Source organism: Orbicella faveolata, unplaced genomic scaffold, assembly GCF_042242905.1.
Source record: "Orbicella faveolata isolate gen_17 unplaced genomic scaffold, um_ofav_v1 contig_35, whole genome shotgun sequence".
Lineage (NCBI taxonomy): Eukaryota > Metazoa > Cnidaria > Anthozoa > Scleractinia > Merulinidae > Orbicella > Orbicella faveolata.
The window spans coordinates 12,284,918-12,302,500 of record NW_028301564.1 but is presented as its reverse complement, the minus strand read 5'-3'; the positions used below and the strand labels follow the sequence as shown (position 1 = coordinate 12,302,500).

Below are 17,583 nucleotides of genomic sequence, written 5' to 3'. Positions count from 1 at the left end.
ATTTACCTTAAGATTTCATACTTAACATTTCATGTTTATTTTGTTAGACTTACTGAGCTCCGAGTTTCTGCTGTCCATTTAGCATTTCTCTGAGTTCGTTTACTGACTGCCTGTTCATCTCCTCGACATTGCGCAGCCGCGATTCAAAATCTCTTTCACGTAGCTCGTGCTGTTGTTTAAGCGATGCTACCTGGAAGTAACAGGACAGCGGACGATTAAATCACATCTTTACGGCCGAAGATGATATCAAAGTAGAAGGTAAATCTCAACGCCATAGCTAACACAACGGAGAGTGATCAAAAGAACGGCTATTGTTAGAAAAGTCAGTTTTTCAATTTCATGTTTCCGTTGGTTTCCCAAACTTCTCAGCCGGAAAACGCCGCACATACAAAGGATGGGCCAGAGTCTACTTTGAATACTCTGAAAACTAGACAAAAAGGAATCGGAAAAACCAAGGCAAAAAATATTTGAGACAATAGTCACGCTTTTCAGTAAAAGGAGACCTAAATATTGATTTGATTTAGATATTGTACAACTTTGCATGCTAAAGCGGGGAACAACACAAGACAAAACACAACTTTCCCGTTAAATACCTCTGTAGTGCACTGGTGTTCAGCAGCTTCTTTTGCTTGTCTGGCGGACAGAAGTTCGCGTTTTTGCTTGTCTATTTCATCTGTGAAGACCAAGGAAACAGGAAACAGGACACTTTCGCCTTTTCATCGCAATTAGAAAATTCGATTACCGGAAAAGAAACGTAAGTATTTCGAAAACATAATAATTCATCCTCAGATGACAGGCACACATCGAACCTTAGCCCAGAGGAAAAAATCACAAAATTACAACCTAAGCATTACGCAAAATGGCGAAAATCCAAACCTTGAAAACAAAACAATAACCAAGAGATGATAAAAATGTTATCTCCTGTTTGTGCGGTACAAGCTGGCACACTCACGGTATGATCTGGCACGGAGGCATAATTTACAGCAAATAAGTAAAGGGAAATAAAGTGGTTTACCTATCAGTTGAAGTCTGTTGTCTGACATTTCCTCATTTTCCTCCTCAAGTTGTTTTATTCTTCTTCTTAGTTCGCTAATTTCCGAGACACCCTGAGATTTCTCTTGTTCATGTCTATGAATAAAAAACAAGCCAAAAACAAAAACAAAAAAAACTTGAGTACCACGTTTGTGTACAAACCCACACGAGCAGAAAACATTGGATTAACCGTCCAACGCCGTGGCTACTCGATAACAACCACAAAAACTTATTGGTACAAAAAAGACTTCTAAAAATCTCTAAAAATCTGTAATGCAGTACATGTATAAAGTAAAAAACCACACAAACGCTGACGGATTAAGAAAATTCTACAGCTCACGCGAAACTTCAAAATAACATGCACACCGGCACCTTTCGCAAAATCACACTTGCGTTTGTGCAACGTCTTACAACAGAAACACAAAACTGAGCATTAAAGGTAAAGCTGAGTATTTACTTGGTTTCTATTTTCTTGAGCGTCGAATTGAGGCTATCTACTCTCCTTAAAGCCTCGTCCCGGGTTCTCTCGGCGTAACCGGTCCGTTTCTGTAACTCGTCGAAGGTCATTCCTGTCCGCGCAATCTCGGACGGTCCCTCTTGATACAACTACAAAACATTGCAGAAAGAAGAAGTCATAGTAAGGAATCTGGGCCACATTCTAAACAGCAATTCTGGGTCTAAACGTCTCTCTTCTCTGGGTTTAGACAAGTGAGTAAGCACGTTGTCCAGACGATGTGCGAACAAAGAGCCGAAAATCGAGCCTACACGCTAGGACGCGAAAAATTCATCTCGCACAAATTTTTTCTCCGCACCCGCTTCGCGTCTCCTCGTGTGATATGACCTTCGCGCTTGCACGCTCGCGTGCTCGCCTACTCGACTAACCATTAATCGTAAAAGTATCATTATTTTCATGACAGACAGTCGCCTTGCGGCGAGAAGCTGACCTTTTCAAGTTCTTTTTCCACCGCAGCTTTTTCCCTGAGTGATCTTTCTAATTGAGCCTGTTTCTCCGCTCCTTCCTGTGAAAACAAATTTTTTAACAGTTTATAGCTGACATTTCTTACTACAGCTTGCTACAAATACTAGCGTTCAGCGATGCAGAGGGAAGTCGTTTCCGTAATTTAGTGCTTCCTTCTTCTGAAAAAGCCCCAGATCTGCTGCTTAGAGTAGTGCTTTCTACACTACGTGACAGCACATTCTCACCGAAGCGTGTCACGCAATAAATATGCCGCATCGATAACTCTTGATGCCTTTTAAAGCATCAAAAAGAGTGGGGCCGGCAAAACCTTACTAATACTGTGAGAACAAACTTCTCTACGGGGATTTCAATTGACAAAATAATCAAAGGAGATGAATTTCCACAACGATTGCTGCTCAGCGACAATTGCGCGTACGCAGCTCGACGAAAATTCTGTAAATATGAAAGCAATCTAAGTTCTGACCCGTTCGCTTGCAAAACGAACTTTACGATAGTCAACTAATAGGTCAGCCAAGAAACTGGTTTATGTGCACTTTAATTTAATCGAGTAAGATATGACATTAGGTCGATGCGTTTGGATACATAACAAAGTCTGTGTGTTTGTTATACGTTCAATGGGTCTTGACTAAACCAGCTGCAATTATGTAAATGACCTGAAAACGCTAGCCGCAAGAAGATAAATTGTCTCACCGACTGGGGCAAAAAAAATTAAAATGAAAAGTAACCTCTAAGGTAGAAAGATAATAAGTATTATATATAGATGTTGAAATTTTACGTTCGGCAAACGCGAAACAAAACTAAAATTACGTGATCACTCAAGCGAACGGTTACTACAATCATAAAATAATAACGAATTCACTCCTACAGCATTCAGCAGGACATAAACGGAAACAAAAGCAAAATTACCGGGTAATATTCAAAGATCCACCTCTTATCTCTTGGCCGGGCCGGAGATTTTTCCATATCGTGAAAAACAACTCGACTAAAAGCAGTTAGTTCTGTGGGTTTTAGCACAAACCGTCTCTACCGCGTCTTATCGGGAAAATGTCAACAAGGATTTCAATGTTTCTGGCATGTATTTGATGTCATCAACAAATAAACTGGTTTCATAATTAGTATGCATACATTACAGTAATATGTACAAGGATAATTTATTACATTCTATGGAAACTGAAATTGAGGGACAATAAGATATTTCAATTCATACATGAATAGAAAAACAACTTTTGGCTGCTGTTCACGAGCGCGATTCCACGCTCATTTTCGAGCAAAGCATGAGTATTTTGTTTCTCAAGTTAAGATAGCTATATAAGCCTAACTCAACAATTTCACGAAAATTTGACAAAATGTTTGCGAAAATTCGTGCCCCCATACTAGTAATTAGGTTGTATACTTTATAATTCGGTAAAGCAGGTTCGTCTGCAGACAAAGGTCGTGTGAAGAACCGACTTGACTTTTAAACCTTTGAATTCACATTGAAACATTGGTCGTCCCACAGAGATCTCCATCTTTCCATGTCCTTGGTAACAAATGCCGCATGAGGGAACCATGATGAAATTCAGATTTCCAACACTTGGAAATCAACACTTCAATTTACTTTAAAGTATATTTTCTAGAATATTTCTACTTTCCAGCTTCTAATCTCAGTGTTGCGGGGAGCAACATTGCATTCACAACTGTACACTTAAATATCTACCTTGCTGTAACTACCCACGAACTGACAGGACCTGCTCCCGACTGGCCTCGTAGCTCAGTCGGTAGAGGACACAGAGCAAACGGTGATCTAATCCGAGGTCCTGGGTTCGAATACCTCGTTTCCCTCTTGTGATCTCCCATTTCCTGACGCTCAGAAGAAAATACTTGAGTTGATTTCCAGCACTTAAAATTACTTTACCGTTAAGTCTCTACTTTCCAGCGGCCTTTGAATTTTGATGAGCCCGAGTTAGCATGCAGGCTGAAAATTCTCGCCCGAGGGAGTAATCCACTAGAAAATTTCTAGCACTGATCTGATTTTGGACTAGAATTCATCAGAATGTTACCTCCCTCGTACTCACCATTTCCAGGAAGTGCATCTCCTCCATTAATTTCTGGATATTTTTGTTGCATTGGTCCCGAACAGAATCCACCTAGCAAGAAATATCGCCAAAGTCAATAAATCATCATAACACATTACATTTATTAAAAAGAGCTCTCCGTTAGTGGCTTAACGAATGAATTTCATATTTTGCAACATTATAAACATTAATACAAAAAAGCACATTGTACCTCCTCTCTTGTTCTTTTCCCAGCTTCTCTCAGTATTTTATTGATGACTTCCTGTAGTCTGCTCACTTCTTGCGTTTTCTGTTGCTCGCGGACAAGAGCCTGGAAACAAGATAAGGCTATTTACCTCTTGTTGCCGTGGAAACATACAAGCAATAAAGTTACATTGATTTGGGCAAAACGAAACATTTCACTAAATTTTGGTCCCTCCGACTTGTCCAACAAATTCAAACTGGTTTGAATTAAGGTGATTCCCTAGTAAAAGAACCCGCCATAGATTTCTGTTGAAATTTGGTATGCTGTTGTTACAGGACAAGGAGATGTTAAAAACGTAGTAAAAAGAGGGGGTCACCGTGCTTGTTTCCACGCCACAATGCTGACAAATACGGTTATTTAGGTACTCTTGGTAATCTTCGTGCGTAACAAACAAGCTCGATTATTTTTCAATGCAGCGTGTTATATCACACAGGGTTTGACTTTCTTCGATTGTTTATGCATCTACGTCCCAGAAAAAATGTCTTCAAATACCCTGCATTTTTTTTTATCCTTAAAAGGAAACATAATTTGGACATGTGCTGTTGGGCCCTTTATGTCTCCCTCTGTAGTATTTATTTCATTTGCCAAAAAAATAGCCAAAATTTTTTTCTCAGTTATTGAGGATATTGTTCTCATTGAAATTGTGAAATAAAAGGTGGGGGTCACTGTGCTCGTTTAAGAGAAAAGGAGCATTTATTTCGTTATCGAGCTTAGTTTGAGGTAAATCTCTTACGCTTGGTACGAGCACGCGCTCCTGTGCGCGCGCTAATGACGCGAAAATCGTGCGCAGAAGGGATGCACAATGCAATACTAAGGAATCACCTTAAGGTGACTTTTCCCTCAAAACCTTCATGCAAGAAGGGTCGCAAGGACTAGTCGCTCGTGTGTGCCGACATTTACTCCAGTTTATCTCCAGTTTCTTTTTTTAAAAAGGTTTCATGTTTGTATTATTTTCACACACACCTGATCTCTCTCCAGAATCGCATTTTCCACCATCTGAACACTGTCCCTCACATGGGAGATGGCTTCAAATTCACGCTGCTCCTGTTCAGCACTAAACAGCGGAAAATGTTCTTGTAAATAATCACAAAGAACTGAGAAACATGAAAATTAGTGACTATTTATTCGCGCCGTACTATCCTCTTTTAGCAGCTATGACGCACTTTGTTTTACAGTTAGGAATATTTGTGCCATGGGGGTTTATTAGTTTGCAGTATCATTGAGCTTGTATTGCCTTCGTGGACAAGACAATTACATTAACGGAAACGGTACTTCGCATTTTGTAAAGTAAGCAGTTGCGCGCGCGGTTGCCTGATGATTAGCGGGCTGGACTCCAGCGGTCTAGGTTGGAGCCCTGGCCGGGGTCATTGTGTTGTGTCCTTGGGTAAGACAATTTACGCTCACAGTGCCTCTCTACAGCCAAGTGTATGAATGGATAAAGGGAAATGGGGCATTACCCTGCGATGGACTAGCATCCCATCCTAGTCGTTTCGCGCTACGGAAACCGGGATAAGCTCCGGCGGTGTGGACTACTTGGCCCGACGCAGATTTTACCTCACCTTATGTAACGCGTAAGAGCTCTAATGAGTAGAGAGTACGGCACGTAGTTCCCGGTGTTGTAGTCTGGCCTTGTCTCACGGGTTGGTTCTTTACACAGGGTAAACCTCACTGCGCCTTTCCCCCTTGGACAGAATTGTCCAAGAAAACTGGCTATGTTTATATCTATATGTTATATTTGCAGATGTCGTAAAATACCTTCTTTTCTGTAAAACCTCCAATCTTTCTTCCAACTCCGCTTTCTCTGATCGGAGGCGTCCGACTTCTTTGAGTGTTGCGGAAAGCCTGTAAAAAAGAATACAAATCTAGAACGATGAAACCAATCCTCATGAACAACAGTTCTGGCAAGAACAGATTATTTCTAATCTCCAAAACGAGTAGTCTCCTTCGCAGCCGTTATTAGGGTCGTCACGCAACGCTTCTCCCCCACTGCGTGACGACCCTAATAACGGCTGCGAAGGAGACTACCAAACGAGCAAAAAAAAAAAAAAAAAACATAGGCATGCAAGGCATGCAAGAGTTATTTTTTATTTATTTATTTATTTATTTTGAAGTCTTGGAGATAGGAGCATTCATGGAGCTGTTTACAGTAATGATTTGGTTAATTTGACAAGTTTCTTTGGTTGCGATGTATAGCAAGAAAGAAACTGAGAATTTATGATGTATATACGCAGGGCTAAAAATTAACCTCAGTGCTTGGTCGCCACTCGGGCCAGTATCCCTGAACTCTTAGTGGCCCAGGCCAAAATGAAGTGGCCCTCAAATTTTCTCGTACAGTTGGTTACTCTCCAGAACATCGTCCTTGCTTTTGGCTTTTTTCGACGGCGGCTGTTCACATCCAGAGAAGTATTTCCACATTTTGTATTCCAAACTCGAGCAGTTTGCCGATATTCGTGTTTCCAAATGTACCGCACAGACCTCTGGGTAAGTCTGGAGTCACGTGTCAATAAAATCAAAATGGCGTCTACATATCGGAGTGATCTAAAAACTCGATCACGAACGGCTTTAAATTTTGCAGTTTAGAACTAACTTTTACTACAGATTGATGAACTTAGAGTTCAGGAAAGAACAGAAAGAAAAGAAAGGTACTCCAAGGAAAGAGCATTTTATTTCATCTTTATTGTTATCCTTTGCGTACTTCTCAAATCGTAGTCGCCCTTCGGGCGATCAAACCTCAATTCTTAGTGGCCCTGGGCTCTTTTTAATCGCCACTGGCGACCGTGCGACTGCCAAGTTTTAACCCTGTATATACGATGTTACATCGGTAATGGTAAGATAGCTAAATAGCAAGCTATAAAATGTTTGACTTAACAAACTACAGTAATCTGACACGTCTCCAGATTAATGTAGGTACTATCTTATTTTTTTCTTTGATTCGTTCTTTGATACAACCCACACTGTGATTTGTGTGACACGCGTACATGCATAACTCACTCACCGATCACATAGCCCTTCCAACCCCCAAGAGGAATTTTTGCTCAAAAATACTCAAGTTAGAGACCTTTTCGCATTTTATACGAGTCGTAAGTTTACCCTTTTTACACAACCCAACCCAACACAACACAACACGACAACACTACTTCACCGAAAATGCAAAGAAAGAGAAAAAAACCTCTCTGACACATTAAAAGTCTGATTTAATTAAATTGCACTTTAACTTGGTGCCACGCAGTCTTCAAAGAACATTTGAGCAGTTTTGATACTTTTTACCTTTAAAAATATCGGACTGAAAAGAATGTCATAAAATGCCCATCAAATAAAAAGAAACTGCTACTGCAGAGACGTAAAAACCGTCCAGAAGTGAAGCTTTTTTTGTTTAATATCCTGGGAACAATAGCCGATAACTTGTCAGCTCTAATTGAATTTACTCTCATATGGCATGGGTTGCACTAGAGCGAATTCTGCTTGTTTTACCAAAATTTGGGTCAAAATTGGAGCTTTTCCTAATGCGACCCCTACGAGCAGAATTTGGAAAAATTTGTCAGTGGAACAAAAAGATCAGAGACGCCGTAGTGTATGGGTGGGGTAGGCAGATTTTCCAAAATCGCCCAAAGAAAACAAAAATTCATTAAACATGTCAACTGCGTGTTTATTTAAGAAAATTGATGGACAGTATGCCTTCACGGGAAAGCATCATTGTTTACAAAAGCGTTTTATCAGTGTTCACACAAGAATTTAGCCTTGTTGTGTGGTGTGCGACCGGAAAATGAACCCCAAAAAAATTGGTCTGTGCCGATATTTTTGGGTCTTTCGGACCGACCAAAAAAAACATTCGCTCTAGTGCGACCCATGCCATATAAAAAACAAAAGTGTGAAGTTACCATTTGTAACTAAAGATAGCAAACATCTCGTGGGAAAGAATGGTGACGATTCGTCAGCTCTAATTGAATTTACTCCCTTGTGAAAAACAAGAGTGTAAAATTACCCTTTGTAGCTAAAAAATAAAAATATCTCGTTATATTTGCATGCAACAAGAACAAAACAATCGTCACCTGCACTTACTGTTGTAAACGTTAGAACTGTTTTAATTCTAAATAGTCTCTTCTCCTCTAAAACATGTCCTAAGAACTAGAAGCGACGATTCGTGAACTCTAATTGAATTTACTCCTTATGAAAAACAAAAGTATCAAGTTACCTTTGTAACTAAAAATAAAAATTTCTCGTTCCATTTGCATACTCAAACCTCAAGGCTCATCTCGTTCGTAACTAAAATCCTCAGTCTAACCCACAGAAAATGTCGAAGTAAACCCAGTATATGAATACTTCCTCCTCTTTTACAGAAGAATAAATATGGCCGTTCTAAACTGTGTCGGGATCAAATCTTCTCACATACCATTTACCTTTACAACAAGAAATTTGATTGGCTGTTTATAGTAGATCCAATCTGATTGGTGTGACATACATACATCTCTCACTCACTCACTCACTCACCCATTGACCCGTTCATAACATACCCGACGCGCCGACTAAGAGGTATTTTTTTTACCAAAAAAATAACTCAAAAAGTGTGAAGATCTACACACTGCTATCAACATCCTTACGTGCTTCGCGTAGTATAGAAGGAAAAATTTTACATGGCACGGTTAGCTATAAACAAGTGGACTGGTTTTCCCTGTTGGCGCCAGCTGTTACTCATAGTGTTATGACGTAACAAACTGATCGCGGCGATACGAGCTGCGCGCGCATCCAGCTAAATTGAAGATTGTGCAAGCGAGCTTTGCTCGAATGCAAGCAATCCCACTGAAGTCAAAGTTATTTTCCTTGGCCTCGTGGACCCGCCTCGTGGTGTCCCCAATTTCTTTGCTATGGCTAACGTTTAGAGAGAAATTCATAAAATAACTGGATGCGTTATTTCATTTAGGCCCGTCCACACTACTCCGGAGGAATTTGAAAACGGAGTTTTCACTCAGAAAACACATCAAATGTTTTCCGTCCACACTACGCTGGAGGATTTTAAAAACGCAACAGTCACCGGTCATTTTGGATTTGTGTTTGAGGAAAACTCGATCAGGGAAATCTCATGATTATCGTGACGCCATCGTTTTTGAAAAGTGTTTTCCGTCCACACTAAAACGAAAAGCAGGCGATTCCAAATTCATCCGGTTTGAAGAGCATTTTCGAAAAGCTCCGTTTTCGTGACGGATTAGTGTGGACGATAAGCTTAACCGTACATATAAAGCGGCGTTTACAAATTTCTCCGTCCTTGTGTGGACGCTGCCTTGGAAAACACACGCACCTTGACTCAAGTTCAATGAGCGCAGTCTGTAGTTGTTCTACTCGTGTATCCACAGACTGTTCCCTGTTAACTTCGTCACCTCTCTCCCTGTCCTGCAAATGAAAACATCAGGCTTAGTTTATTGTGGGAAATAAGATTATGATTAAAGTAGTTCACGGAGTACAGAGGTCCTACCCTAGCCCTTATTTGTCCTTCCATTATCTCCAGCGTTTTTCGAAGTTCTTCGTTCTGGGATTTGCAGTTTTTTAACTCAGCTTTGCATCTCCTGACAGAACAAAGAGAAAACATGTGCAGGTTGAAAAGTTAATTCTCTTTACCAACTGCCATAGATTCTTTATAATTACTAGTGAGAAACTGGTAAGACATCAGTTGCAAATATCAGCTTATTTTCCTCCTCATCAATGCTAAGAAGCTACTGCAGTTATTTGACGATTTTAGCCTGTCTAGAATAATCGGGAGCTCCAAAATAGCAATTAAGAAATAGAAAACACGTTCCGTGTTTCGATCGAGTCATAGAAACACGAGTGGAAGTTTGGGAGAACGATAAATTCTGTGGGAACACGAGCCGCAGACGAGTGCTTCCAGAGCTTTTTCGAGTTCTCCCAAACTTCCAGGTGTGTTTCTAGAACTTGATAGAAACGCGGAGAACATGTTTTCTATTTCTTTTAGAAAATTCGACAAAAAAAAAAGTGAAAACAACTTGTTCACTTTGATCATCAAAATGTAAATTATCTTCGTTCGCGCCATCATTACGTCAACAGCTCCTGCTAGTTCTGTGTCTGTATAATAGAAACACAATTTTAAACCAATCAGTGCGCGTATTTTCTTTGGTCTATTTTCTAAAAACACTTCTTAAACACTGAAGCATCAGCTAACTGTAGATTTTAAAATTTTGTACTTTTGAACACGGCAAGCGTGTGATTAGTCGTTTAGCTCGAAGCCACGTAAATTAATTAACTGAAATTTTGCGTCGGGGGCATGACTTTGAAGGAACCATTAAAAAAAAATCCACCAACCTCAAATCACCGCGGACTTGATCGATTTCTTGATCTTGGGTCTGAGCTGTTGTGAGAAATTCTTCCTGTTCCTAAAATGCCAAAACATAATACGAGACGTTATTATTCTTTTGTTCTCTGACCTTAAACTAACATAACCTCTTTTAATACATTTTAGAGCTTAAGTCGTCCTTCAACATCTCAAGACCTATTTTTAACAAATTGCTGTGGTGTAAATGTTATTTTCTCGGCAAACTTTCGGATGTTTCAGTTTCATAGCTACAATGAAACGGATTGCCAATTACAAATGAATCGCAATCAAATATTAAGTCTGAATCACATCTGCCCACGTTTCGGCAATGTTGAAAAAAGATTGAATTTTTAATAAATAATGGCTCTAAAGTATAAACAACGCCAAATTAACGTATGTTTCATTGACGCACTGATGATTGAAAACAATTTAAAAATTAACAGGTTTTCTTCTACAAAATATGTGAACGACCTTCTTCTCAATGAACAAACGGACGCTTTTGTCAAAGATTCAACTTTCTCCGAAAAAGTGCCACAGTTGGTCTAGTTACCAGTTTGACACACAGGTTTTGCATGGAGATGTTTACAGATTTCCAGTCAAGACAACGCTGTTTTGACAGCAAATCGGATCGCACAACTCTTCCCGCGCCCAGCACCAAGAAAATTTTCCCGCCCCTGGTACTAAGTGTCTACTCCCGCTCTTGGCACTAAGCGTTTCTTCCCCCGCTTAGCACTATGCGGCGTTTCCCGTGTTTGGCAGTATACGACTTTTTTCACTTTTAGCGTCATCTTCCCGCCATTGCCATTACACGACTTCTCGGACGCGCTCTTGCAACTGAGCGTTTTCTCCCGCGCTTTGCACTGTGCTACTTTTCTCGTCCTTGCGTCTCTTCCCGCGCTAAGTCACAGATGAGTTCTAATTGGTTAATTGGTCCAGTCAGCTGTCCTATGATTGGCTAGATAGGACAATCAGTGGACACAGAGAAAAAACGTTTTTGCTGCAACAGGTTTCGGATTCTTACCATTCTTAGCTTTCTGTTTACTGATTGGAGTTCCTCGGCAAACTGCCTGGCTTTATGAAGGTCATTCTGAAATTGAATTAAGAGAGATGAAGGCTAGTCAACCAAGTTTTCAAGCCAAACCAAAAAAAAGGGGGATATTATTACTAAAAGACAAGAAAGCTGCCCATGAAAACAGTTCCCAACAGCAATCCATTGACTTGTAAGTGAAACAAAAAAAAAAAGGAGAGGGCCTACTATCCAGAGAAACTTGAAAACGTCAAACTCGCTCATTTAGAGGCTGGGAAAGTGAAGCTTCTCAATGGTAAAAATGATGTGGAAATGAGAAGGTCAGGGGCTTGTACACAATGGTTGCACTCAAGTTTGAGTCTTAAATTTCTGCAACTGGGAATCAGTTTGCACTGTCTGCATACAAGCCCAGTGACCCATCAAGCTGGAGATTATCCTACTTTCTGTAGCATAAAGAGGCGAAGAATATTTCTACTCCCCCCTGGATGTGATGCTAGTCCATAGCAGGGTTACCCTCAGCATAATTCGCTGTGCACCTGGGTGGAGAGAGGCACTGTGAGAGTAAGGTGTCTTGACCAAAATCACAACACAATGTCCCCAGCCCGGGCTTGAACCCTCACCACTTGATCCCAAGTTGAGCACACTTACCACGAGGCCACTGCCCCTCCACAGTTTGTATTGTGTACACATGTAATAAGCTTAATTATTGTTATATACCAGGAATATCTTCCCGACAGTGTTCACTCTCATTGGCAACATGGAGATCACATAACATTTAACATTGCAAAATCAATGACCTCAGAGGATAACAGTGTGCTGTTGCCTGCAAATGTTGACTAACAAGTGCCATTGCACGCAAATTCTTTTACTGTCTTCACTGCACTATATAACAAATCACTTGATGACTGGTCCCTGAGGAACACAAGTAATTTGGTTTCACTACAATCTCAATGTTACCCTTGGTTCCCTCCTTGGGAAACACTGAGATTCTCTGAAAAGAAAATTAACTGGTTTGCTGAGGGACCAGCCATTGAGTGTTTAATATAAATAATGCAAGTTGTTAGCAACAACAAAGTTTTGTACTATAAATCTGAAGAACATTTTTCATTTATTACACATCAAGTCAGTGAAGCTCATTCAAAACATTATTGTATATATATGTTTTTATTATAAACTTCTCATTTACCTGCAAGCTTGCCATGGTCCTTGATCTGGCTTTAAGGTCTCCATCTTTCTCCTACGATGGATAAAAACAGCAAATTTAATGTGGCTGTTAGTGTTTCCTCTTTGAAGGAATATTAAGTTCAGAGAGGTATCATCCACCACTCAAAAAATGTAACATACCCTTTCAATTTCCTGAAGCTTTTCCAGTTCGCTGCATGCATTTTGCCACAGTTCAACGTAGCTGTCTCTTTCCTTGAATTTTGAAATAATAATACAGGTAATAATAATATTACATATTAAATTGAAAAAGATGGTTGATTGATATTCAGCAGTCTTTTCACCCAAATCAACAACTATTGAATATGGTTTTTCTCAAAAGACTGCTCATTCAACCAATCTAGCCACCTGAAAGTTGATCATTTCCCCAAAGAGTAAGGCCAAACAACCAGTATTTACCGTAATTAAAGATAAGTATTTGATTGGGACAGATTATCTAAACCAGCAAAAACCCGTTGTGTTTGAAGCAGGTTGGTCCCCATACAACAGAACTTACATGTAGGAAAGGTTGTGCATGTGTCCGCAGCCTAAGCATTTTGTGAGGTTCTCTTGAAAACACAATAATTCAACTCAGTTATGTAATAACTTGTAGAGCCATAGCAGATTACCTGTGACAATAGCTGAAGTTGGTGTTGCATGTTCCCCATCACTTCCTTTTCAACACCACTTCCTTCTCCTTGCCGCACAATGTCCATTTGTGCCTCAATGCTTCTTCTTAACTCTTCATGTAACCTGTTTAAATGTTCAGAAAACATTAACAAAATACTGTAAACTGCTGCTTGTAAGCCCTGAGCTTATTCAACTTTGCAAGGGTTTTTAGATGGGCTTGAAAAAAAAGGGGCTTATATCTGAGGGGGCTTATAACTAGAATAAAAAACCATTTTGAAACGAGCTATAGCTGCACATGTTGATCGAAATAGGCTTTTCATTTAGTGGTAATTAAGCTTTAAACCATCACAATAAAACAAATTCAAAACAATGAAAGCTTGAGGGGGGCTTATATCCAAGCAGAGCTTATAACCAAAAATTAATGCATTTTTTGGTTTACAGGTAGATGGGCCTAACACCAGGGTTGCTTATAGACAGGGGAGCTTATAAGGGGCAGTTCACAGTATATCCTTACAATAATTTTCAGACAAAAAGATAGAATTGTCAAGGTTGTATATTAATAAGAATCTGGTTAGAATCAGTGTCCGATGCCATTATTCATAAATTATACAAAGCACCTGGTGTTTTCCTGCACAACATGGTCTGTCTTCTGTTTCAAGGATGATAACTCCTCCTAAAATTCAAACAAAGTCAACAAAATATAAGGTGTCAGATTTCAGTGTTACAACACCAAACAATGAAATCCATTTTCAAATCTAGTGATTTACTCTGGCTCCTAATTTGTTGAATGGTTTTCTACACTGGTAAAGGAAGAAAAGATAGTACAGTACTTAATTCTTCAGGGTTCCATGTAAGAATTTATCTTAAGTATCTTTTCTTATCTTCTCTTACCTTCAAGAATGACACCTGCTCCTGGGAAACTCTTATATTGTTGTCATACTCTGCCAGAAGAGGAGATAGGATGCTACAAAACAGAAGCAAATAAGTACACTTTTAAGAGCATTTTTCTCAAGATGAATCAGATTTGTTGGCACTGTTGCCATGTTGCCAGGTGAATGACGGAAATATGCTGTTTCTGGAAAGATTTAGTAACCAACAGCACCCTCAATAAGTTTACTAGGAACTCTGAGGGGGAAGGGATTTTCAAAAACCATAAAGCTACAAATATAACTGAAATTTCCAAAGGAACGTTTTGGGTGGGAGGCGAGGAGGAGTTAACACCAAAAACCCAGAGGTAAGATTGAGAAATCTTTACTGACACAATATAATCCTGGTTGATAAAGCTAACCAGATATACTTTTAAGAATTTTAATCCTACTTTTAACAACGTAGAAAAACTTTCAAAAGGTGAGAAATTTTGTTATGAATAAACTAACAATACTAATGTAAACTTTTTACCAGTGAGATTAGAATCAATGGGTATGGAATACATGTGGGAACAACAAGCTGAATGAGCATGGTAGATCTTAAACTGCCATCAGGCATTCTTTTCTGGGAGGTGACAGCTAGCCCCCCAAAACGAACCCCAGATCACAACATTAGGTAGATCTAATGTCGACTTTTCTGAAAATGCAGTCACAACAACTGATTTACCTGGAGTTTGTGATCCATGGTGGAAGTGGCTCTGTGCCCTGACAAAAGAAGCATAATGAAGTCTAAATGAAAATAATTATAATAATATTATATTATTTATAATTTAATATAATTATTAATTATTATAAATGATTTTCTAGCACTGAGTCAAAACAATAGCCATGAAAATCACATTGAATAAGGGCAGTCTTAACTTCATCCCGAGCAACACCACAGACTGACATTGGCGAAGAATTATTATCAAATAAATGATTTAATTTTGTTACTCAGTTGATGACAATCACCATAATCACTGGCTGCTTTGACTAAACTGCCTTACATAAAGCTAATATTAAATCATAATTTTTACTGTCATATTTCCTTACCTTCACATCTGGTTCCTTTACTGGCAGGTATTTCTTTTGATATTCCTCAAGTACAGCATTAAGCCTCCTTACTACAAAATCAAGTGAATATATAAAGCTCTGAACACCCAAGGTCATCCTGGCCAGCTGCTTTGGAGCAAGCAAATACTGTTCACTATCCTAATCGAAACAATCTGTGTTCTCTTCTGCTTTGTTGTTACCTCTTTAATGTTTTTGATTCTATTTTGTTTGCTTTCAATTTGAGGTTTCCCTCAATTTAGAGGTAACATCAAACAAATACCTGACAAATCATAGCCCCTTTAAAATCAAACATGTTCTAATCTTTGTGATCACCTCTGACAGACTGTGAATTATGTGCGATCATCAGCGATTTTAACAAAGAGACCAATGACCAGAGTCCAAGAAGAGTTAAGAATTGGTTTGTGCTTGGTGTGTGGCAGGTATATTTTGCAGGTTGCAAGTTGCAGGTTAAAACAATCTCTTTATTCAAGTTGATGTTGAATAAACCCTATTAGTATATTCTCAGCTCCGACTATTGCATTTCTAGCTCTCTGATTGGCTCAAAAACTCCGACTATGAGCCATTAGTCGGAGTTTTACCTTATATGGAAAACAGTGCGCCAAGTTTAAAAATTTTCCGCTCTGTAAAATTGTTGAAATAAAAATCGGCGGCAAAAACCCGATTAAGAATATACTAAAACAATTATTCCATTCGACCTTGTTGGATATGAAGTGATCATAACCAACTCGCGCTACGCGCTCGTTGGTTATTTATCACTTCATATCCAACGCGGTTTCATGGAATAATTGTTAAATATAAAGGCTAACTGCAAGCAACCTAAGCTAATATAATTTAGGCTAACTGGAGTGCTCTTCAAGCGTACCAGCTTTGTAGACTTATTCGAATGTGTAAGTCGATTTTTCAACCTGCAACCTGAAAAACATACCTGCCCCTTAGCGTGCATCAATAGAGTTAGAGAAGTAGCTCAGATTGTCTTAGTTGTCTAGCATTTCATATTTATTTGCTTTGTTATTACATCTTAAGTGAAAATTCAAACGTACAACCGCCGAACATTTGCGACTGAAGATGACATTGGAATGTCAAAACATGTTTTGTACAATGAAAAATGTTGTTTCCTTTTTGAAAATTACCTCTTAAGTGTTTTTGTTATTTTTTGTTTGCTTTCATTGAGGTCCTTCAATTTAGAGGAAACACCAAACAGCACAATGACAAACTTGAAAATTGTCAGCACACTTTTCAAGATGCGCAATCTGTGCCATAGATCCATCTCTTTGATTAAAGTAATCAGCTGTATGTCTTTATCCAACCCAAGTTGTAAGTTATGATTTGCCATAAACATATAAATCAAAGTTGTCATTTGTTACCCCTCATTTATCGTAAATAAGGTTATGACTTCAAATTATTTGTTACAATAACAAGTTATTAACATTTAAGTATGCACATGACATCTTAAACCATTTTCACTAACAATGGGACCTAACTCGCTTCGCCATACCCCCAAAATCTCTATATTAGCATTATCGATAAGCTTTAATATTTGATAACTTCATAATCGATCGTTTTCTCATGAATTATAAACATATCAACAGGTGGTCGTGGGCTAGCGATATCGATCGTTTCACTGTAGACAAAGTTGTACGCTAATCATGGCTTCATAAATGCTTCCTTCTAGAGATCAAACCAACAATTAAGTGTACCTTGATCTTGTAGAAATTTGATGTAATCTTCATCACGTAAACTTGAATTCATCGCGAAGGTCAAGGTCGATTGATTAAAGTATCCTGCGGAAAGTATTCTGCTAGGAATCTCTGAAAGCTGTTAGGGACGAGGGCACGATCATTATCAATCAAGTCTGCTTCAAGAAAAGTGGATTACTTCGATGTGATTCGAAAGAAACGACAAAATCTTGGTGCAAACTTTGACTCCTCTTTCAGCTGCGAAGGACGCCATTTTGTTGGCAACCTAATCTTCCATTAACCAATCAAAACCTTGAGATAAACAAGTTCTGATTGGTCAGTAAGAATCACATGGTAATATTATGACGTTTTATTGGTTGCTTCCGAGATGACTGAGCAGTTCGAATTTCGGCGGTACACCGTAGCTATATTTTGAAATTTTA

At 39.1% G+C, this 17,583-nt stretch overlaps 1 protein-coding gene across 1 annotated transcript in view; it reads right to left on the bottom strand.

Annotated features, from left to right (window-relative positions):
• LOC110057614 (sodium channel and clathrin linker 1-like) overlaps positions 1-17,439 on the bottom strand; it is a 21,495-nt gene extending 4,056 nt beyond the window's left edge. Inside the window, exons 1-21 of the mRNA XM_020764208.2 lie at positions 17,162-17,439; positions 15,444-15,514; positions 15,079-15,116; positions 14,377-14,449; positions 14,103-14,158; positions 13,485-13,608; positions 13,000-13,071; positions 12,842-12,892; positions 11,650-11,715; positions 10,619-10,689; positions 9,777-9,867; positions 9,603-9,694; positions 6,065-6,151; positions 5,273-5,363; positions 4,277-4,375; positions 4,066-4,137; positions 1,977-2,051; positions 1,490-1,638; positions 1,016-1,128; positions 594-673; positions 54-190 (exon numbers count right to left, since the gene is read on the bottom strand). Coding sequence (XP_020619867.2) covers positions 54-190; positions 594-673; positions 1,016-1,128; positions 1,490-1,638; positions 1,977-2,051; positions 4,066-4,137; positions 4,277-4,375; positions 5,273-5,363; positions 6,065-6,151; positions 9,603-9,694; positions 9,777-9,867; positions 10,619-10,689; positions 11,650-11,715; positions 12,842-12,892; positions 13,000-13,071; positions 13,485-13,608; positions 14,103-14,158; positions 14,377-14,449; positions 15,079-15,116; positions 15,444-15,514; positions 17,162-17,213 — 1,760 coding nt within the window. The 5' untranslated portion in view covers positions 17,214-17,439. The remainder of the gene's footprint in view (positions 1-53; positions 191-593; positions 674-1,015; positions 1,129-1,489; positions 1,639-1,976; positions 2,052-4,065; positions 4,138-4,276; positions 4,376-5,272; positions 5,364-6,064; positions 6,152-9,602; positions 9,695-9,776; positions 9,868-10,618; positions 10,690-11,649; positions 11,716-12,841; positions 12,893-12,999; positions 13,072-13,484; positions 13,609-14,102; positions 14,159-14,376; positions 14,450-15,078; positions 15,117-15,443; positions 15,515-17,161) is intronic.
• Positions 17,440-17,583: the final 144 nt, after the last annotated feature.